At 41.9% G+C, this 24,828-nt stretch overlaps 1 protein-coding gene across 2 annotated transcripts in view; it reads right to left on the reverse strand.

Moving 5' to 3' along the window:
- Nucleotides 1-24,828, reverse strand: part of LOC147701576 (dickkopf-related protein 3-like) — an 879,371-nt gene that overhangs the window by 319,372 nt on the left and 535,171 nt on the right. For both annotated transcript variants that reach the window (XM_086930237.1, XM_086930238.1), the window contains one exon: nt 7,496-7,588. In XM_086930237.1, coding sequence (XP_086786363.1) covers nt 7,496-7,588 — 93 coding nt within the window. The remainder of the gene's footprint in view (nt 1-7,495; nt 7,589-24,828) is intronic.

Consider the following 24,828-nt stretch of genomic DNA (forward strand, 5'->3'; position numbering starts at 1 on the left):
TAATTATTTGCTAATTAATAATCATTAATTGGGAAAAAAATTAATTGATTAATTGATATATATTTTCTGTAGCGGGATGTGGGTTTATAGGGGAATAGGGTGGGGAGTAATTTAATAATAATTAATTAATTAATATATGTTTTTAAATATTTATAATTAATGAATTGGCAAATAATTAATATTAATTCGTTAATTAATTAATATAAATTTGTACATATTTTAAATTAGTAATTAATTGGTAATAAATAATATTAATTAGTTAATTACATTAATTAGAGTAATTTATTTATATATATAATTTTTAGTTACTGTTAATTAATTAATTAATTGGGGAAAAATGATATTAATTATTACATTATATTAATTACAGCTAATGTGCTAATATATTTACTTTATTGTTATTGTTAATTAATAATTAATTGCTAATTAAATAATATTAATTAAGTTTGGGTCAGTTTTGGGTTTTTGGGTAAAGTGGTATTTTTAGTGTTCAGGGTCAGTTTTGGGTTTTTGGGTAAAGGGTTTTTTTAGGGTTCAGGGTCAGTTTTCAGTTTTTGGGTAAAGGGGTATTTTTAGGGTTCAGGGTCAGTTTTCAGTTTTTGGGTAAAGGGGTATTTTTAGGGTTCAGGGTCAGTTTTCAGTTCATGGGTAAAGGGTTTTTTTTTAGGGTTCAGGGTCAGTTTTCAGTTCATGGGTAAAGGGTTTTTTTTAGGGTTCAGGGTCAGTTTTCAGTTTTTGGGTAAAGGGGTATTTTTAGGGTTCAGGGTCAGTTTTCAGTTCATGGGTAAAGGGTTTTTTTTAGGGTTCAGGGTCAGTTTTCAGTTTTTGGGTAAAGGGGTATTTTTAGAGTTCAGGGTCAGTTTTCAGTTCATGGGTAAAGGGTTTTTTTAGGGTTCAGGGTCAGTTTTCAGTTTTTGGGTAAAGGGGTATTTTTAGGGTTCAGGGTCAGTTTTCAGTTCATGGGTAAAGGGTTTTTTTTAGGGTTCAGGGTCAGTTTTCAGTTTTTGGGTAAAGGGGTATTTTTAGGGTTCAGGGTCAGTTTTCAGTTTTTGGGTAAAGGGGTATTTTTAGGGTTCAGGGTCAGTTTTCAGTTCATGGGTAAAGGGTTTTTTTTTAGGGTTCAGGGTCAGTTTTCAGTTCATGGGTAAAGTGGTATTTTTAGGGTTCAGGGTCAGTTTTCAGTTTTTGGGTAAAGGGGTATTTTTTGGGTTCAGGGTCAGTTTTCCCTACTGTTCCACTCTCTGGAGTAGGAATAGTAATTTTTACCCTTACGCTATCCAACGTTTTATATAATTAATTGTTAAAATATCAAATGTTTATTTTATTTTTTATATTACTTACATTTTATTTATGTTATTGTTTTATGTTTGTAAATGTATTAGTAAATTAGAATATATTTCATTAATTTATAAATTAGTAAAATAATTATTAATACTTATTGTTCAGTACATATATATTATATATTTACTGTATATATTTAATTAATGTTTTATTAATATATATGAATTATTTATTAATTGTAAACATTATTACATACTTTTAAATATGTATATTTTATTTATTAGTGTTATATACTTAATTTTACATTTATATATTAAAAGAAAAAAAATCGATATTTTTAACATCGATATTTTTTACATCTATATTATTTTTTCGATATTTTTGTACTTACCATGTTGTAGATAGGATGTCGATATTTTTTCCCTCGATATTGTTGACTCGATATTCTTGTAGGTCGATATTTCTGAGGTCGAAATTCTGTCAGTGATCCGGACGGAACACCATGTGTTTTTGTGTAGATTGCAGCAAAGATTGTACGCCAAGTGTCACAGTCCTCCAGGTGTGGTGCGATCCCCATTGGTAAACAGATTGTTAGAATCCTGTGTTTCTCATGAGGTGTACTATCAGGAAATACTGCCTCGATTTGAGTAATTTTTTGAGCTAACCAGGTTGGAATTTGTTCCTTTTTTGTTGGTAATTTACCAATGACTGATTGTATAGTCTGTGGTGTAATTTTGTTTGTGTTCCCTTGATAAAGGGTTTGCTGTGAAATTCTTATAGAAGGTTGGATTGTAGAGTCCGCATGACATATTGTACCAATTGTCAAAGAATTGTAATTAATTGTTTTAGCTGAGCTAACAGTTCTACACCTGTCATTCTTTCAATGTCAGGATGTGGTGTATAGCTAGCTAGTACCGGCCATGTTGCTCCTGGTCTACCTAGTGGACCGAACCTGGTAATGTGATTTTGATGTTGTAGGGCGCCTTTAAACCAGAGCTGATGCTCTTGGTAAGTTAGTGGAATTTCAATGTCCTCGAAAGGAACGTATTCCGCTGAATGTTCTTCTATCTTGTAGAAGTGGAACACATGTGTTGTTGGATTTGCTTCAGGGAAGATAATCCATGAATAGTGTGCCTCTGTCTGCCGATATGCGTGTGCCTCTATGACAAATATAACTACCACCTCTTGGTGAGAGGCCATTTTCTATAAGCTTTATGGCTATTGTTTTCCGTACATTTTCCGGGATGATTATAGCATCAACATCGTCTTGTCGAAAACCTGTAACGTCTGAACCCGGTAGGTCTGTAGCTGCAGCTCCACCGGTTCTTGTAGGTCTACCGGTCTCGGAGTCGATATCCGACATTTTGTTGAAAGTCTTGCAGAGCAAGTTTCAAGGAAACAAAGATAAGGTGCACAATATTTTCGGAACACTGTATCCTTCAATGTTGAACAAACCATAAAACTAATACATAGGATTTTTCGTCCTACTCAGTTGTGGCGGATATTTTATCTTTAAACCACTCCAGACGTCAATTTGAGTATTTTTACAGGAAAAAGGGGTCTCTGTGAAAAGCACGACTGAGTTACTCTAGTACCTAGCGTTAAATTAGTGCCCCACAAGGGGCACCACGTAGCGTAGTTCCTATATTCCCAATAGGCTCTGCGCATTGGAATAATATATCCTATTGATGTGACGTAGGACTTATGTCTACAAGGTCTCTATCGAATATATTAGACTTAATTGTGAGTGCCAGCTAGCTCAGAGGTCACTAGAAACTTTCTCGAATACACAAGAAGGGATTCGTTTCTGACAACCGCATAAACATGACGACTTTGATTCCCCAAGATAGAACTGATCTTCAGAGTCGTGGAAACAATAGATAGATATTTGACTCAGTCATTCGTGCATGCTTCGTTTCGCCAGCGGTGAAGAGAAATGGAGAGAGGGGCGTTTTCAATAAAAGTATTTATTGAACAGTCTTCTTCCTCATGCAGAAGAAATGAATTTCTACAATCGTAATACTGGCTGAAAAGTGTAATGCGTACAGCAAGAATAGTATTATAAAATAAAACTGTAAAAGCATGGTATGGTTCTAAGCCATAAAATACATACATAAATAAATTACGACGAAAAGTACTCAACTGGTGCTTCTAAAATACGCCTACCCCGATCTACCTAACCTAAGTCTAGTATGAGGGAAGAAGTAAGTGAGGTGTAGCATAAGTTTAGTATTCTTTTTGCCAAGAATCTATCCAAGATTTCTCTTAGGTTCTAATCAGCTCTGTACCTTGAATTAGAATGAAGGAGGTCTGGTATCTCTCTGTCTCAGGACTCGATTTCGCAACACCCCGGTAGGGGAGCTTGAGAACACTGGAGCTGGATTTCTCAGCAGGAGAAAAGACAGCGTCTCTCTCAGTGCGTCTGCTGGATGGTCGGCTTCCTTCTGCACTTGCTGTAGCGAGATGCGTCGGCAAGTAGATAGTCGAACTGCTCCAAACCACCGTGTGTTTGCTTGGGCAAGTGTGGGCATATTTATACCGTGAAGGTGCCGGGTTTGACGTAAAGGTGGACATAATAACATCATCAAAGAGTCTCAGTTCTTTAAAAACTCCATCAGTTCTTGGACAAATCAATATTCAAGCAAGGGGGACGTCCCTAACTGCTGAAGCCGAGTTTTCCAAGAAATCGTTGTGGATTTTCAGGACTAGTGGAAGTAGCCAGGCCGTATTTGGACTACATGAGCTATGTCTAAATATGGTAATGATTTCTATGCCTATGTAAGGACATGGTGATTTATACCTATAAAAGGGCATGAATCGGAAACATTACACTAGGGTCTTAAAATGCTATACAACACCCACTCCACTTTATTATGTTCGACATTATAAAAATGTAAGCACTAAAACATATCTAAAGCATGTGTTTACAATCCCACCCATAAATACATAAAATGCTTTTGAAAATGGGTGTACACATAACATGAGCAATTGTACTGTACGCATTTAAAAGCAATGATTACAATTCAAGCATAAAGTATGATATTGGCAATGCTAACTGAATGAAGCATATAATTTACAGTTATGAAATGGCTCTAAATACAGAAAAAAGGTCAAGACCATCCCATAGCAAAATATATATACTATTTTGGTTTGTTGATAAGTTCTATATTGTTTCTAGGAAGTATTCAAAGAATTCTTGTTCTCTAAGAATAGGTCTACTATAAGCAGATTTCCTTGTGCCAAAGTTCAATTTTGGAAAAAAGTCAACTCAAATCGTAGAAAAATAGAGTTCCAAACTTAGGAGTTTTTTGTTTTGAAAAACGAAGGTCGAATTCAAAGTTGATAGAACGCTGTGTGCTAATTTCAGAAGTTATTCTCGGTGTCAGGAGAAAACATTACATCTTTTAAGCTGGCAAAGATATCGTCTACCACAGTAGGTGGGAGTTGAACCACTTCAAGTAGATCAATCGTAAACAGATGAGAAGCATCGCCATCAGCGTCAGTCACATTAGCAATGTTCGCAGTAGATGGTACCTATGTGCCTGTTAGTCCGCATATCTCACCCTCAGCTGGCATTATGATTTCTATGCCTATATAAGGGCATGGTGATTTATACCTACATAAGGGCATAAATCTGGAAAATTACACTAGGGTCCTAAAATGCTATACAACACAATGACTTCCAGAAACTTCCCGAGCTGTTCTGCTTAGTTCATTAGGCCGTCTCCCATGGACCTAAGTTTGGAACCCCAGCTCCCAATTTGCAATGCTGAGGATGGTGTTGTTGTCCTTTCATCGTGGGAGTCTTGTCCCATCCAGGCTTCACCATTTTTGGGTGAGGTTGTTGAGTTCTGAAGTCCCTCAAACTAGCTCTTTGCTGCCTCCGGTTCATCACTTCCTGAGGCGCCAGGCAGCTGTGCAATACTGTGGTTAGCCTAGCTCCCAGACCGCCCAGCTTGTCTCTGTGGCATCCCCACTACCACAATTGACAAGCACAGGTCTCCCTGTGTGGGTGTCTTTGCTGTCTTTTGCATGGGATGGCCTCCCATTATTTTCACCAAGGAGGCATCAGTCCTACCTGCCACTTCACATCAATAGGCAGTTCTTCACCCTGTTAAAGGCCCGCTGCCAACACTAGGTAGGTGGGACAGGTTGATCTGTGCAGCTTTTGGGCAGAAGGAGCCCATGTGCAGCCTTTTTGGGAGCTAGCTCTACTTCCGTCCACTCAGGCCTATGGCTACCTGTTCTCCTGCATAGTAGGGATATGAACCTCCACCCCTCAGTAAGGGATGTGCTTATAATCTGATTATTCACTTCAACACACCCCACTTTCTAACCCCCACACAGTCCTCTGCGGCTCCCACTGGTACAGGCGTCCACCGAACCTGGTCTGTCTTCCAGGTCAACATGTCTGCATCCTGGCACCCAGGGTAGGCAAGGATCTCCGCATGTCCATCTACGGGAGGCCTGAGCAGTTGCAGCACATAAAGGCGTCCTCCACCACTGGTACCGGCCAGTCCTATCAGGCCGCCAGCGCTTCTGCTCTACCGCCGTGGTTCCCTCCAACATCTTTGAGGGGTTCAATTTCACCACCTTACTGGGCCTTGTAGCTACTCCGTCAGCAGATCCTTCTTATCAGTGGTCCTCAGCAGTTCTGGATGGCATCCCCATCTCGGGGGTGTCGCAGGAGGGCTGGAGACATGCAGGATATTAGGCCAGAGCAGGGATCGGTGGTAGGTGCTCTGAAATTAGTGTTCTACACCACATTGATCTTGGCCACATCCCCAGATCTGAAGATTTTGGCTTCCAACTTGCCCTAGCGGGCTTCTGAGCTGTTGTGGCCATGTGCTGTGAACATGAGCTCCACCAACTGACCCTTGGAGTCTCTTTGCTTTGGCTGGTCTCCAGAAACCTCTTCTCCGTGGGAATGAAATAGTGGGCACAGACACTCTTCTTTGCTAGCCACCAAGTTCAGCAGGTGGAACCCACGCCAGTGCAGCCTCTCTTTGCTGGTTCCATGGTACAGATGGGCAGCCCTTCTTCAGACCTTACTCAATTACAGGCAAAGTTCTGGGTGCCAGGGATGCCCCATTTATGCTCAGAAAATACCCTTACGGTAGAATGAAGTTGGTAGCCAGTGGGCTACCAGGTTCACTTCCTCCTGATGACCACTTCCTGAGAAGTGTGGCATCTGGCTATTTCAAGATGCAACCCAGAGTTGGGGCTACCAAGGGGGCTACCCGCCCCTGAAAAACCGGTTTAACAATAAGTTTCCCTCTCTGTCCGAAGGTGCCAGCTATTCTGCTTTAACTATGGGACCCAAGTGTTACCTATTTCCTCTTCAAAGGTGGCTTTAGCTATGAAGCTCGCCTTTTGGGCCAACACTCATGTGGCTTTCTGCTGCAGGGAGGTAACACCTCGTTCCAGTGCAGGTCCTTTCCCTTTCCTGTGAGTCGTCACCACATATCCCTAGGAAAGCTGTCCCGGGTTCAAGTTTCGTATGTAATCTTTGAGGGCACAGGAGATTGAAGGCAACAAAGAGACAACTATGCAAAAGTTGCACACTTGTTACATTAACTTCAAAATCCAAATCAAGTTTGGCTTAATGTAAGAAGTTGACAAAACATAGTTACTTGTATACCTTGGGTTATTGCTCAAAGAGATGACTGATTGATGTTTGATTTAAAGTAAAAACAGTTGTACAAATCAGTTTCTGGATACAGCTGATTCATTTGAACCGTACATGATGTGATTGAAAGTCTAGAGGTAGGAGTAAATATTCTTTGTATTGTGAATGTTGATGGTAAAGTCAGAGCAGTTCAGTTTGTTATGGCTAATGTAGCCCACTGCTCCATGAGATGCAACTTAAGATGTGACGCATTACATTATGGTGTAGAATTTTCCATTTCATTTTGAATGCCACTGTGGCAGTTACATGTGGCAGCCATGTTAGGTGAACAATCAGAATACACTTTGCCAATAGCGCACAGCCTCTACCCGCTTAAATGCTTCTACTCAGGGCAGTCAACATGTGCATAGAGCCAAATCCCCGTTCTCAATCATGCTACTTGAAGCTATTTTTCTGTTGGCTCAATGGAGATATATATGCCAGGTGGGGGACATTTTAATTTTGCAGTCCAATAGACATTAAACATAACACATGTAAAAACAGGTTCAAATAATGTTTCTCAATCCTGGTTTTGTATGTACTCACCATGTTCTCAGCTCTGCAGACTTTGCACTCACTGGTGAAGACCGTGACGTGACAGTATTGGTCCATTTCACAGTCATTGGCATTTCGGCACCCCTGGAGAAGATAGAGGCAAAGGAGGTTAGCAAACTGTACAAAAGCTAGAAGTTATTGGGTTTTCAGAGAACAAAGTTAATGAAAAGATTGTATTTTGTATGGAACCGCTCCATTAAGCCTTAACACCAAATTAGCAAGGAAATGTTACATACCGTTAATTCTATTTATTCACTATGGGTATTGCCTCTGAATTCATAAAAGGGATCCTATGCAGGATTTCGGAACACATTTTTATAACAATCTGGTCTCTTAATAACTAGAACATTTTCCTAGTTAGGAAACATTTACAGATGAATTTTCTTTTAAATCAACAAGCCAAATTGCAAAGAAAGTAGTATAGTTTACTGAAAACACCACCACTACTAACTAATATTATAGAATAATATTAGAATCAGAAAATGGTGGCCCTATACAATCAATTGTAAAGCAGTCAAAACTGCTCCTTCTCCTTTAAAAAAAATGTGGAAGACTGCACTGTGTCATCATACACAGCATGAAGTCAATCAGTTTTTTTTGTCACACAGGTGAGAACATAATAATACTAGATTAAAAACTGTGGCCGTGAAACACAGAGGAAGCCTAGGGTGAGATAATAGCCAGGATGCAGTATCAGGACTACGAGTAACTTTCCTTTATCAAGACAGAATTCTGTCTGATATTCCTTAAAAATAACAGAGAACCAAAGTAGCCCAACCTTAAAGCTTGATCCCAAATATAGACTTTTATACAAATAATATAACTGCCTTGGACCTTGAGTCCCAACAATAATGCTTAGCATATGTATGGGTCGATCTAATGCGGCAGTTGTACCAAGGTAGGAATGGGGGCAATCCTCATAAGAGCATCAGTGGTTGTTTCCCTTCTTGTAGAATGGGCCCTTGGCTTACCATCCAAAGGTCTATTCGATTTTTCATAATGGATAACAGTACATGGATATAGTCTGTTTGGATAAGGCTAGACCTATGCAAACAGCTCTATTGCTTACAAACAATTGTTAATCCTTATGTACATCATTTTTATTAGATCGATCCTAGGCAGCGCATGACGCTACTTTGCGAGGCATGCTATATTCGGTATATGGGCTATCAGGGACTTTGGACATTCCCACCGCGTTTGGTGGGTTAGGTGGGCTGCTTTTTAAAATTCCTTTTCTCTGTTTGGTTAATATTGCGCATCTGTCCCGCCTTTCAGTGCTTGGTTCCTGTTAAGCGGACATCAACAATTGATTCTTTTAGTTGGCCATTTCTGGCCATCTCTAGATTCCTTGCTGGCACACGGACCACTACCTCCCCTTAAAAAAGGAAACAAAAAAGTTTTATTTTTATTTACTTAAATGCATCCCATTTTCCTTTAAGGAAACTGGCTGCATTTTTAAAACAACTGCTTTATTGACGAGCAGTCCCAGACATGGAGGTCTGCTGAACCCAGCAGGCCACCATCCCTGGGAGGGCCAACCATTCCCAATGGGGTCGCAAATTGCGAATGGCTCATTAATATTCATGAGCCTCGCATTTTGAAACCTCATTGAGAATCGCAATCAGGGTCTCTGACACTGTTGTACATTCCAAATTGCGACTTGCAATTTGCAACTCACAATTGAGCGCAAATTCCGAGTAGCACTTTGGAATGGTCGTGCATGTGGCCCTTAGGCCTTTTCTACAAGCCACTGATCTGCTGAAGAACGTCATGGGAGGAGGGAGGTATACTCAAGATTAAAAAAGCATTTGCAATGCAATAGGTCTCACATTACTGGACGTTTGACCTATTGGAGTTGCAAATAATAATGCAACGCCTATAGCTCAAACTTTCAGTAATGCAAGACCTATTGCATTGCAAATGTTTGCTTAAATTGTATTAAAACCCTCCTAACATCAACTATCTAAGTGAACTATAAGGCCTTACATGGCATCTGCACATTATTGTTATAATTACCAATTTCTAGCATTGTTGATTAACCAGGCAGTGTGCAGGAGTCTAATTTGCAGTCTTGCATCCTAGACCAGAAAAAGCATGAGGCCACAAAGCCTAGATGAGGTTGTTGGAGGGATTCTGCTCATGAACAGAACTATGCTTGGGACCACAGAACATCAGCATGTAGGGACTGAATCATCATACTACCTCAGTATCTATGACCCCAAGTCCGACTAGCTGTAGTACCTCATTTGCCCTCCGAACCCTTCCAGAGAAACAAGTGAGTTGGCACCCCAGAACACAACACTCTCGATCCTCTCAGCGATCGCGGTAACAGGACACACGGTTTTGCTCTCCCACACATACTTGTCAACAATAAGATCAACAACAGACACAAATAAAGTTTAGAATATTTATTTAAACTATTGTGCCCCAAGATGCTGTATTTGCACCACAATTAAAAACCAAATAAATAGCAAAAATATCACTAGCATAGTTGACAAATATTATAGCATAAAAAACCCTGTCATACTACAAGACAGATTAGCCTAATCCTCCACCATCCCCTTCTTAATGAAGCTAAATGATTATACATCAAAGATCTTTGGGATAAGTGGCGGACCTCATACCTTAGCATACATAGATGGACGTTCTACATCACAGCTGACGTGGTAATCTTGCCTCAGGACCTTCGCTCAGAGTGTGTGTTTTCAGAACTTCTGTCCTCAGTTATATGGCAAGATATGTTTGCTCACAAACAGCAGGTGTAGTCTCATGTTATGACTATGTGCTAGCGTCTGACAAGAAAGAATAACAAGGGACATTGTTCTTTGACCTTCTCTATAGTGTTCAGACTAAATCCCAGGAAAAGAACAGAATACAAAAACGTATGCGGGTTCTGTTTGATAATACAATGTGGTACAAAAGCGAGCAGGCTTATTTAGAACTGTGTGTAAAAGAAATGCAGCCTATAACGTGCACAAATAGGCTAACATAGGAAAAACAACAATGCGCCATGCAGTAAACACACAACAAGATGACACTAGTCTGTGTGAAGGACACTAAGCTAGACAAAGTAGAAGCCAGTTCTGATGAATGGTCAGACAACTCTCCTTTGAAAAAGACACTTGTCCTTTTGCTGTTTCCAGTTCTGTTCCTAAGTATTGAGTACACCTTATTGGCTCTAGAGTGGATTCCCTGAAATTGGTATGGAAACACAAGTCACAAAGAAGAACAACTGCCATTTTCTGATCCTTGGCTAACCTTTTATAAGAGGAAGACTTGCTAAGCCAGTCTTCTAAATGTAGGTAAATGACTATCCATTTGCTGAATAGAAAAGCTGGAACTACTGCCAACACCATAAAAATGTTCTGGAAGATTCAGACCAAAAGGCAGCAACTCTATTGGTAATTTCTCCTGCTAAACCTGAAACTGAGGAAATTCCTACATTTTCCATTAATTGGCACTGAGGCTAGGCATCCTAAGCATCTTACCTATACATCTAATCTCTCTGCCGCAGTGATGTAACTATGGTGACATGCCATGGTTGTTTTATGAGGACTGGGATTGTGTGAAACTCCTGTCTGTACCCCTTCTTTTTGAAAACTGGGTACTCTATTGGCACCTTGGAACAGGCTCTATTGCACTTTTATATAGGAAGTGTGTTCCTTGACTGACTCGTCCAGCATCAGAGAATTGTTTCCATTCAGTTGAACCTGGGAGAGGAAGGAGAACCCTTAATTTTATATTATAGTTATATATTTTTTAATTTATAAGCATTCTAGTGATAATGGGATACAAAATCACGGGCAAAGACTCAGTGAGAGAAGAGATGATAGAAACTACTATCAACGTGGTTGTTGTCTCGGAACAAATAACCATGTCCACTAAAACCAACATGAAATGTATACTACTAACTGTCGACCTGCAACTAATCACAACACAGAAATAGCTGATTCAATATTATCTCACAGGATCAACATCCTATTCCTCGCTGATACCTGGTTGAACAACCTCTACACCCTACTTATCGACCTCTTAGTCCACCCCCCAACTCCTCCACCAAGTGTCTTGAGCAGGAGGGTCGAGCTGGAGGCGACATAGCTATCATACATCGAAATACCTTGCTGCTCAACATCTTCAATGTGGAAAAATAATCAATCTACGAATATCTGGTTGTTGAACTCCGCATGACGAACTTGAAAGTGACCAAATTTCACATTCTATACCACATGCCAGGTGATAACCAACTCTCAACCAAACATATAATTGACCTCATCACTCAACAATCTCTCTTGCCAATCAACAACATTTTCCTCTGGGATTTTAAACTACAATGGAATAATACCAGCAATGCTCAAGTCGCACATCTTTGAGAGTTTCGGAGGAAGAAAAACCTAACATGACTCTGTAATGGTCCAAATCACGTCAAAGGGCTCTACTGTTGACCTCTTTTAAATTAAATTAAACACAAGGAGATGATGGACGGAGCACAAGCTTTTCAGACACACCCCCAGTCATAGATCTGGTTTGAATCCATAATCCTTATCTAGCTCCCTTTGCCATCTCAGTTCAGACCCAGCTATACGCAACTCAATCTTGACCCTGTGCCTTATGTGAACAATCCAGCCAAACTGCCAAGCCAGGTCTTCCCTGAACTGGAAACAAGCATCCTGGGACCCGTTTTGGGGTAACACCCCTCATCAGCCAGGCTAGCTTGAATCCAGTGGCAAAGTGAGCAAGGGACCCACGTCTGGGCATACCCAGCCAATTTATGGCTAACAAAGCAAACACAAGGAGATGATGGACGGAGCGCTGAAACTTTTCAGACACTCCACCCCAGTCACAGATCTGGGTTGAATCCATCATTGTTCTTTAGCTCACTTCGCCAACTCAATTCAGACCCAGCTATATGCAAATCAGTCTCAAATCAGGGTCAAGACTGATTTGCATATAGCTGTGTCACTTTAAAAAAAATTAAATGCAGGCTGTGGATCACCTAAAACTAAATCAAACTTGACGGAATTCCTACTTATCTCAACCCCCACACAACTCTCCCTCAATTCAAAGTTGGCAAAATTGCTTAAACACACTCAGAAATCATTGACTGCACCAAATCTCCTGAAATCACACTAAATAAACACCTGAGCATGATTACCTCCAGAGCCAAAAAGGGTTCATTCATATCAACTAAGATTACTCAAATGAAATTAGACCATTGTTCCCTCTGCAAGACCTTCAGAATGTGGTGCAAGCACTTATCATTTCTAGACTCAACTATGGAAAGGTAATTTTATCTTGTATAACACAGTCCCATCTTGCACCAATAAAGGCCACAGTCCATGCGGCTGCCAGTCTGGTCCTGGCTGCGAGTCCCTTCAAACATAACACCTTCTCAGATCACTATCAACTGGCTAACTATTGAAGCACAATGCATTCTAAAAGTAGCCTTTATAACTCACAAAGCACATCACTATGGGAACCGCTAAATACTGTTAATAGAAACTCATCTTGTCTAGAAGCTGCTCACCCAAAAAAGTGCAAGGTCACTTCTACTAGAGCTGCTCAGATTCAAGAAAAATAGTTTTTTTACTCTCTCCTTCACCGAAGTGCTTATAGGATTTGGAACTCTCTACCACTGGAGATTCACTCAATCCCTCCCGCTGTGGCATTCAAAAAGAGTGTAGAATGACTTCCACTCTCACTACACTTAATGCATTGACTGGACATGGTTTTGGTTTTATAATTTATTTATTTATTTATTTTTACGATTTGTAAAGTGCGGCGTATACCCGTAGGTGTCTTGGCCCTGTGACTCATCTTATTGTCTCAGTAAGAACATTGTCAGGTTTTAAAAGTAGTATGGTGAAGAAAAAAATCATTGGTCGAACAACCAAGTCTTCAAGAACTTTCTGAATTGCCACAGTGACGATGTTGACCTTATCACCATCGGCAGAGTGTTCCAGAGTTTGGCCGCTGTATTTGTAAAACATCTATCTCCCCAAGTGACCATCCTAGTCCGTGACACTGTTAGTTGGTACAGATGTTCGGATCTAAGTGATCTCTTGGGTTGATATAAGGCGAGCTTCTGTCTGAGAAACACCCGGCCAAGACCTTGCAGTGCTTTAAAGGTAAGGCATAGGACTTTGAATTTAATCCGATTTCTTACTGTGAGCCAGTGGTAGCTCCTTATTACATGCTTAACGGATTTAAATTTAGGGGTGCCTGACAGCAGCCTTGCTGCTGCATTCTGAATAAGTTGTAATTTGGCCACCACCTTAGATTGAGCATTCACAAATAAACCATTGCAGTAATCCAGTGATGATAATATCAAGGAACTAACCACCGTTTTCCTCGCATTATCTGGAAGAAATGGTAGGATTTTTCTGAGCAGTCTGAGTTTATGAAAGGCAGCCGATGCTATCTGGTTAGCATGATTGGTGAAATTCAGCTTTTCATCAAAGTTTATCCCTAGGTTTCTAACCTCATGAACCGGAATCGGTATGGTTCCTAATGACGAAGGCCACCAGACGGAGATAATTTTCCGAAGAGGATTACCTCGGTCTTTTCGGAGTTGAGTCGTAAGCAGTTTCCTGCCATCCACTCCTTAATTGCCAACATGCCCTCCTGAAATCGTGCTGCCACCTCTTCCCCATCATTCTTAATGGCCAACACCAACTGGGTGTCATCGGCATATGTGGTGAGGCTCATCCGTTAGCTTATAATAACCCTAGCTAAGTCCGACACATAGATGTTAAAAAGTGTCGGACTTAGGGATGAGCCTTGAGGAACACCACATGGAAGAGCAAGATCCATAGATTTAAAAGGTCCTAGTGTTACTGCCTGTGATCTGCCTGACAGAAAAGAGGCAAGCAAGGCCCTAGCCATGGAATGGACTCCCAGTTCTTCGACACGGTCAATCAGGATGGAGTGATTGACCGTGTAGAAGGCCGCAGATAAATCCAGCAGGACCAGTAACGCTGTCCCTCCTTGGTCCCTAATGGTCCTAATGTCGTCCCCGGCCTTGATGAGTGCAGTCTCGGTCCCATGCATTTTACGAAAGCCAAACTGTGAATCGTCAAGTAGGATGTTTTGTTCAATGTATTGGGACAGTTGTTTATTCATTGCTTTCTCAGCTACTTTAGCCAAGAACGGCAGGATAGCAATGGGTCTGTAATTTTTTAACATAGTTTTCTCAAGCCCAGATTTTTTGAGAAGTGGCTTCAATAGAGTATTTTTTAATCTGTCCGGAAAGACCCCTGATGTAAACATCTTGTTACAGACTTGTGTTGTAACTTCACTAATAAGATCAGTTATTGGGGGAAAGATTTTGGGGGGGCATGGGTCTAAGGCTGAGCCAGTTTTTATCAGCCTGATGATATCAGCTTTCTCCTCCTATTGTATCTCTTTAAATTGGGAAAATGAACATGGGCGGGGTTTAACTGATGAAGTACATTTCAATTTTATTGCTGAAAACTCAGCGTAAATGTTGTGTACTTTAGAAAAGAAAAAGTTAGCCAGGGCATCGCAGAATTCCAGCGAAAGTGGAGGACCCAGGTCTTCCGATTTCCCCGCCAATGTTTTTACCACCTCATATAGTTGTCTTGATGAGTTTTTAGAGTTTTCAATTTGTTCCTCAAAGTGTTTCTTTTTTCCTTCCTGAATCATTCTTTTATAGACAGCTAGCGTTTCTTCATATTTAAGTTTTCTTTCGCTATCATAGGTCTTTTGCCACTTTCTTTCTTGGTTCCTACAGATCTGCTTTTGCTTTCTTAAGGCTTCCGAGAACCACGGGGCTGAGGGCACCTTCCTGTTTTTTGAGATAGTTTTAAAAGGGACATGAGCTTCCACCGCATTATCCAACCAGGTGCAGTACTGATCCACTGCAGTATTAGGGTCTTCCGATATAACGGGACATGTTTTAATCAGTGAGTTTCTGAAAATCTCATAATCAATGTCCTTCCAGACTCTAAATGATTCCTGTTTTGAGGGTTTTTTTTTTGTACTAGGGGCCTAAATAATGGGAACATGAAATACAATTGCATAATGATCAGACCACGTAAGGGGTAGTACATCTTGAATTACTAACTCCTTAATATTGGAGAAAAGACCGTCCAAAATGTGCCCGGCCTCGTGTGTGGGTACAGTAATGAGCTGAGTTAAACCCAGCGATTCGCAATCGGCCATTAGTGATACCGTTTCCGTATCCTCCAGTTTATCTAGATGAAAGTTTAGGTCTCCCAAGGCTATAAAGGTGTCATTAATTGCCAATGGTTCTAAGAGAGACATAAAGAGTAACTCTCTGCCATAAAACTACCTTCTATTCCAAGTGTATATAATACATTGATCAGACATGAATTATAATGAGAACAGCTGTGGAACTTTCTGCCATATCAATGACTCGTCTAAGGCCTACAAACATGGAGAGAAAGCAGGGAGGCTGTTGGACCTGCACCTAAAACAACATAAGACAAGGGCGGCCATTCTTGCAATTTGTTACCTCAGCGGGAAGGTACTGACAAATCTGATATATATAACAAAAGAGCATTGTACAATGAGCTGTTAATTTCTAGTGCACCCACTGCCATACCTAGGAAGACTCATTTAAGACCTGATTACCGATTCCAAATTTGCCTACAACCCCAAGTGATTTCAACAGAAGGGATTGCAGAGGAATTTATCCTGATGGCAAAATTAGAAGATGGCTTCCTACTGGAATCCTATAAGTCCACTAACAGTTCCCTTCCTAAATAAAGTTTTTCCGAAATCTACACACAAGAACATCTACTGTTCAGAATTTAAGAGATACAATAACAAGGGGAGCTTAGAGGGAAAGACGGGTACCATAGGGAAAGCCCTCCACTCAATGAAATTCAAACACAAGAAATCCCTGTACCCAGGACTTTAGTTAGCAATCATCTAACGGGCATGAGAACATCCTACACTAGAATCTTCTATCGAAAAATTCTGGATCTACCCCCTCTTAATTCTATGATTGGGTATCTATTGTCTCTAGTGCCCTACTGTCCATGCCAAAACACTGTTTGTGACTACTAATAGGGGGTTCCAATGTGTATTCAACTCGACACAACCGATGATGTCAGCCCTACTGGGGAAATACATACAACCACACACAGACAAATGAAACAGGAAAAAATGTGTGGCGGAGAGGAAGGCACCTCACGGGCGAACACCCTCGGGGAAATTGGTCAGATGTTTACCAATACTTTACCCCTTTCTCATCATTGGTTGCCATTCCTTTTCCAATAAACAAACGTGTCACAACACCAAGAAATTAGTGAGACAGATAGTAAAAGTAAAGGTGCAGAACAAGGAGCTCAGAGCATAGCTCCCGGACGTGACAAACAATACAGAGTGATGGTAAAATCAGCAGTCACACCAACTATACCACTTTATTACCAAATAAGGTATGCGCTGCTGAGTTAAAAAGGCTGGTAGCTTACTGTCGCATACCACTACCTGTAACCAACATGTTTCACTGCCCAATAAATTTTATGGCAGATTCATCAGGGTTAACACTCTGTTACTGCACCAGCGTTGGACATCTTTAAATCAGGAAACTGTCGAGTTGAAAAAACACACAATTTAAAAACAATTAGAACCCATTCTGAACCAAATTTACTCTCCACATATTTCTCATAACTGCGAATGAGAATAAAGGGTCACATTACCCTGAACCAGCCATGTTCACTCGCACCAGCCAGTCAGGCAATTCTCCGCCTTACTGTAGATTGTAGTATCAATCTGTAAGTAATTCAGATGTAATTAGTGCGGGAATGCCCCACCCAGAAAGTACCACTCACATGATGTACTCTTTTGTTTAAAAAAGGGGGTCCAAATCATCAATAGACTTGTAATACTCATTGGTTCCGTCCAATTTATACCCAAAAGGAAACTACAGGCTTGTTTCAACATGGGTTGTTACATACACATCCAAATCAAATTACACGATAGATTTTGTGTGAATAGGCATCAAACATGGTTATGCCAGGGATTGATATCCGACCCAACCAAACTTTGCCATGGTTTGTTTTGTATACCAAGACCCTTCGTGTCCCAATACATAGCGGTGTTGAATAAAATTCTGCGATGCGCTTTTAACACCAACACCCCCACCGTGGTTCGTTTCATACCAAAGCACTGCCTGTCATAATGCAAAGCGATGTGAAGTGAAAGTACCGCAGTGCATTCCTGACAGCGACACCCTCGCCCAAGATGTAAATACCATTTGAACTTCCCCTCGATGGAAATCTAATCTCAACAAAAGGAAAGCATCCTCAGAGAGCCCGCTCCTTACCGTACAGATATCGTAACGGGACCGTAAATCATCTCAGGAACGCCAACAGAAAGACGTTTGCGCCTTTTAAAGTCTATGCGCGATATCCAGGTTCGTGGACCAGCCGATCATGTGATCGGGACACCAGTCACATGGTCATGTGGGAGGAACGCATTACCATAGTGACCATATGAATCTAACTCTCTTCCCATACGCACTAATACGGGTGCAATCTTAGAGTGGGCATATATTGCGAGATCGCCTGTGATTTCCCTTGGTTTTAACTGTCGAGATCCATTATTATTTAAAAATAGAGGTAAACCAAGATGTTCAAACTTCCCGCTTGATCCTGCCACCATAAATCCCCTTTATTTAAAAAAAAAGGTTTTCCTGGACGGTAAAACCACTATGCTAATGTCAAATAATGTGTTTTAGTGGTCACAAAGTCCAGTGTTGGGGATGGTGCATCGCAATGGTGACGAGCCGATTGTACTCTCCTCCCATATATGCCAATTTAGGGGCCATAATTGAGTAGTAATTTGAAAAATCTACCTCCTCTCAATACCTCAATACCCCTCGTAGTGCTCTTCTTGAACATACTAATAAAGAAAAAAAGGATTGCTTACCAGTAGTGATGACCTATGAGTCCATGGCCACCAAGATCAGGCAGTCAATCAGAAAACATTGGAACTTACTGAGCAATAAAGACTTCTCTATGCCCCCACCTAGATTTGCCTTTAAACGGTCAGGCAATCTTAAGGACAGGCTTGTCCACACCCGGGACCGGGTGCCTTTAAGAAATGAATCCACAACGGTACCCAATGGACATTACCCATGTGGGATGTGCTCGTGTGCCCCCTGACCAAAAGATGCAGTAGCGTTGTGTTATCTACAGGAAAGGAATGGTTTTTAAACCAATTTAGTAACTGCAACACCATCAATGTTGTTTATAGGTTACTATGTAGTTGCGGCCTACAATATATTGGACTCACTACGAGGAAAATAAAGGTCCGCACACAGGAACATTTAAGTACTATCAGGGCAGGAAAATTGACGACCAAACTGGTTCAACATTGCCACCAAAAAAAACACAGCTTCACATGGACAGTTTTGGAGAAAGTGAAGGGCAATCCGAATAACATCGAATCAATCTTGATCACAAAAGAAGCAAAATGGATTTTTAGAGAGGGCAGTGACAGGCGGGGCCTAAATGAAATTATTGAATGGAATAAAGTCAAATAGTTTGCTTGCCTTTCTAATATGCCCATCTCTGATTGGTACCCTGACTGCCCCTCTAAATTGTAATGCTGTAAGGTCCAACAATTATGCATTGCTCATGAGAAATAAAGGTTGGTCGAGATATGGCCATCTTTTGTGGTTTAATACAGCATTAGGCATCACAACACTGACTGTGCTTTTCAGGCTATTGCTACACCATCCTATATTAATAAGGAAAGAAATATTGTATACCCGGGATGGTTTGTTGCTTTTTACATGCTTTTTACATATTTTCATGCCTGTACCTTGTAATTTATGGGGATTCACTGTGGTAACCATGAGAGAGGAGGTAGATTTTTCAGATTACTACTCAATTATGGCCCCTAAATTGGCATATATGGGAGGAGAGTACAATCGGCTCATCACCATTGTGATGCGCCATCCCCAACACTGGACTTTATAACCACTAAAACACATTATTTGACATTAGCATAGTGGTTTTACCATCCAGGAAAACCTTTTTTTTAAATAAAGGGGTTTTATGGTGGCAGGATCAAGCGAGAAGTTTGAACATCTTGGTTTACCTCTATTTTTAAATAATAATCGATCTTGACAGTTAAAACCTAGGGAAATCACAGGCGATCTCGCAATATATGCCCACTCTAAGATGGCACTCGCATTAGTGCGTATGGGAAAAGAGTTAGATTCATTTGGTCACTATGGTAATGCGCTCCTCCCACATGACCATGTGACTGGTGTCCCGATCACATGATCGCCTGGTCCACGAACCTGGATATCGCGCATAGACTTTAAAAGGCGCGAATGTCTTTCTGTTGGCGTTCCTGGGATGATTTACGGTCCCGTTACGATATCTGTACTGTAAGGAGCGGGCTCTCTGAGGATGCTTTCCTTTTGTTGAGATTAGACTTCCATCGAGGGGAAGTTCAAATGGTATTTACATCTTGGGCGAGGGTGTCGCTGTCAGGAATGCACTGCGGTACTTTCACTTCACATCGCTTTGCATTATGACAGGCAGTTCTTTGGTATGAAACGAACCACGGTGGGGGTGTCGGTGTTAAAAGCGCATCGCAGAATTTTATTCAACACCGCTATGTATTGGGACACGAAGGGTCTTGGTAAACAAAACAAACCATGGCAAAGATTGGTTGGGTCGGATATCAATCCCTGGCATAACCATGTCTGATGCCTATTCACACAAAATCCATTGTGTAATTTGATTTGGATGTGTATGTAACAACCTGTGTTGAAACAAGCCTGTAGTTTCCTTTTGGGTATAAATTGGACGGAACCAATGAGTATTACAAGTCTATTGATGATTTGGACCCCCTTTTTTAAACAAAAGAGTACATCATGTGAGTGGTACTTTCTGGGTGGGGCATTCCCGCACTAATTACATCTGAATTACTTACAGATTGATACTACAATCTACAGTAAGGCGGAGAATTGCCTGACCGGCTGGTACGAGTGAACATGGCTGGTTCAGGATAATGTGACCCTTTATTCTCATTCGCAGTTATGAGAAATATGTGGAGAGTAAATTTGGTTCAGAATGGGTTCTAATTGTTTTTAAATTGTGTGTTTTTTCAACTCGACAGTTTCCTGATTTAAAGATGTCCAACGCTGGTGCAGTAAAAGAGTGTTAACCCTGATGAATCTGCCATAAAATTTATTGGGCAGTGAAACATGTTGGTTACAGGTAGTGGTATGCGACAATAAGCTACCAGCCTTTTTAACTCAGCAGCGCATACCTTATTCGGTAATAAAGTGGTATAGTTGGTGTGACTGCTGATTTTACCTTCACTCTGTATTGTTTCTCACGTCCGGGAGCTATGCTCTGAGCTCCTTTTTCTGCACCTTTACTTTTACTATCGGTCTCACTAATTTTTTTGTGTTGTGACACGTTTGTTTATTGGAAAAGGAATGGCAACCAATGATGAGAAAGGGGTAAGGTATTGGTAAACATCTGACCAATTTCCCCGAGGGTGTTCGCCAGTGAGGTGCCTTCCTCTCCGCCACACATTTTTTCCTGTTTCATTTGTCTGTGTGTGGTTGTATGTATTGCCCCAGTAGGGCTGACATCATAGGTTGTGTCGAGTTGAATACACATTGGAACCCCCTATTAGTAGTCACAAACAGTGTTTGGCATGGACAGTAGGGCACTAGAGACCCAATCATAGAATTAAGAGGGGGTAGATCCAGAATTTTACGATAGAAGATTCTAGTGTAGGATGTTCTCATGCCCGTTAGATGATTGCTAACTAAAGACCTGGGTACAGGGATTTCTTGTGTTTGAACAGAATTTAAGAGAGCCTGCATTTCCATAATGCATAAGACTGGGTGAGATGAGCAGTCATCTACTATTTAACTATATAGCTTTCCTCAATTGTGATGTGAAAATATTGGACATGAGGCTGAGCAGAGTTATTCCACTGCTGATATACAGGAACCAAGTGGATTTGGCACCTAATCGATCCTCGCAGTGTCACATGTTGACTTTGCTACATCTAGTTTGGCAAACCATGCACAATGCTGATGAGACAATAGTCCTCTCCCTTGACGCGGAGAAGGTGTTTAATCAAGTAGAGTGGATTTATATGTTACACAAACTTGAGTGATTTCGCACTGGACACACGTTTACACTTCTGGCTCAAGCAGGTCCCCACAGCAAAGATGAACTATATGGATTAATTTCTGACTCCATCAAAATCAACAGAGGCACGAGAAAAGGGGGTCTCTGTTCACCACTAATCTTAATATTGGCACTGGAAGCCCTGATACTAGCCATTAGAAAACCAGCCACTATTAATGGGAAACATACACCAGCAGGAGAACTTAAATTAATGCTCTATCTGGATCATATCTTACTGCAGTTGGCAAACCAGATATATCCGTACCGGCTCTGATGGAGGTCATCACTAACATTTCTGGCTTTTCAGGGTGGAAACTGTACTGAGAGCAAAGATATGCCAATGACATCAAGCACTACAGAACAAGCAATGGATCTCTTGCCTTTTACATGGATACAGTGTCAATTGAAATACTTGGGAATCCTTGTTATCAGAGACTTTGTCACCACGGTGACTGACAATATTCAGGGCTTCCCAAATCAAATAAATATCGACTTTAGACAATGGTAAGGGTGTATTCAGAAGGTACATTCAAATCATTCACAGACCTCATGATGGAGTAACATCTACGCGGACATGAATTTTGGCAGTATCTGCAGCTGAGCATTGCTTGCAGCATAAACTGGAACTGTTATCACAAGACTGGGCCCCTTCCTCTGTGCACAATTACCTTTTCAAAATGGGGCAATAATAAGAAAAAATAATTATCTCCAGATTGTACAAGTTCATTATAACAAAGCTTTACTCAAAGACAACAGAACAACTCCTCAGGCATAGATGGCAGATGAGCTGAGCAAAGAATGCTCAGAAGAGGACTGATCCAAACTAATCTCAATATATGATAGAAGCCGTTTGGGTCTAGTGTGCAAAGACATAAGATGTGCCTGGGCTGTGGTCCGGCCAACATGTCAAATTCTAGGAAGAATCCTGCGCCCTCTGTGTTGCCTCATGGGCCCCCAATGGAGAATTATGAGCGCTGGGGCACCATGGAGGTTTTCATTAGCAGGGCCGGCTTTAGCGCCGGTGGCGCCCAGTGCGACAATCCTTTTTGTCATCCTCCCATGACCTCCTCTTCTGATTCTCTCATGACTACAGGCCAAATGTGCTCCTCATCTCTCCACTCATAAGTTACTGCTAAACACAGCGCCCACTCGCCCCAACAAGGACTATGCCCCCTCCACAGGTCGGCGCCCAGTGTGGCTGCACCGTTCGCATTGCCCTAAAACCGACCCTGTTCAATAGTAGTGGTGAATCACATTGTTGCTTTGGAGTCACTGTGACACTCGGAGCCAGAGCCCCGTGAGTGAACAAGATGGAGGCTGCGTCGCAAGCTGAGACGGCATATGGAGCGGAGCTCTGAGCAGCTACGGGCCGTTTCTTGGTGGCTGGCACACACGGATTGCGGGGTCGGCTGCCACAGAATGGTACTGTGGTCCCGGGGAAACCCTGTTTTTATTGTAGCCGATGGTGAAGTGCAGATTGCAGCCAGCAAAAGCATCTGCATTCGATTTTGTGGCCTGAGGGAGGCACCGGGCCTCGGGTACACGCACACACCTTAGCAGCTGGCACTTGAGAGAGCGGTGTGCAGCAGGTGGGGAGGCCTGAGCGCCCCAGAGGGAATACTGCTGGGCTTGGGCCACAGCGGTGACTACTGAATGAAGGCGAGGGGAGGCCTGCAGTTCCCACTTTCTTGCTGCGGAGTTGAGCGCTGCGAATGACACTCATTGGCCCCATTCATGGATTTCCGCCTGCATTTTGATCGGTTACATTAGGGGCACCAAGGTAGATAAATTGTGTAGGGGAGCAGAGCCCAGAGGTATCCCAGTGAGCAAATCCGCCGAGGTGCGACTGGAGCTGAGAGGGGGTAAGGTTTGGCCAGTCCTGAGGGGTGATGCAGTGCGGCGCTCGTGCCTGTAAGTGGATTCAGAGTCTCGGCGGCACTGAGATGTGAGTAGTAGCCAGAATAGTAAACCAGCAGTGCCTGGTACGGGTGTAGGTCAGCTGATTAACAGTCAATACATGTGTATTTACATGATACATGATGGTGAAATCTAAGGTACAGAGGCCCTCATCGGATGAAGACCCATAAATGCCTGGGCACAGAGTGCATCTTCTCTGGAGCTTGCCCCAGCCCTCCATCAGTGGATGCCACACTGGAGGAATATAAAGGCAGGTTCGACACTATACTACAGGTGATCATGGACAAAAAAACTTTTGGGGAAGGTAAAATTGAAAGTGCGCCAATAGGTGTGGGGATCTTATAGTTGGACCAAAGGGGATGATGGACGGAGTGTTGAACAATGCAAGCACTCACCCCCAGTTAACTGATCTGGGTTTAATCCATCATCATTCTTTAGATGCTCCGCCTCCCCAGTTCAGACATGGCCATATGCAAATCAGTCTGACCCTGTGCCTCATGGCCCTTTTGGTTTTGCTGCGATCTTACAGATGGGCCATAAAAAGTGTCCAGGAGGCCACAACACTAAATCTTCCCTATCATCACTGACACCCAGGGTGAAAGAAATGCTAAATCAGGTAGAGATGGCTGTGGCGATAGAGGGGTTGCAGAAGATGCGATAGGGGTGTCCGTGCCATAACAATGTGCACATAGGTATACTTAAGAAATCAGAGTGCTCCGACGCTGGAGACGTCATGGAACAAAACAGTGTCTTGTACCACATGTGGTTTAGACATAAGGGTCTCATTGGCTACTACCGATAGTGCCTTCTCATAGCCTAGTTGATTTGTGGTGAAGGCCTGGACCAGTGCTTTCCTGGAACTCATCAGGCACCACTGTATCACTTTAACAAGAAGCAATAGAGTGTCGAAAACAGATACCACAAATGGAAGTGATATGTTCCCTCATAGATAGCTTTTCGTCAACCAAAAAGCCAAGGTCTTTTACCACTCCCTTGAGGTAGGGTGCCGGACCAGGTTATTTACGCCATCAATCTTCTGACCAAAGTTCCTGCGCTTTCTCTAACAGGAGGATTTGTGTCTCCCCCCCCCCCCCCCCCCCCCCCCCCCATTGAGTTGTAAACAACTGAAGCTGATTCAGGCCACCAGCTTTCTCATACAATCAGTGAATCTAGCTATGGAGGCCTCTAGGTCTTGCCCAATTGAGGTCATCAGTTGGCTGTCACCTGTGTAAGATATTATTTTACACC

The sequence above is a fragment of the Lissotriton vulgaris genome, chromosome 7 (assembly GCF_964263255.1).
Source record: "Lissotriton vulgaris chromosome 7, aLisVul1.2, whole genome shotgun sequence".
In the NCBI taxonomy this organism is placed as follows: Eukaryota; Metazoa; Chordata; class Amphibia; order Caudata; family Salamandridae; genus Lissotriton; species Lissotriton vulgaris.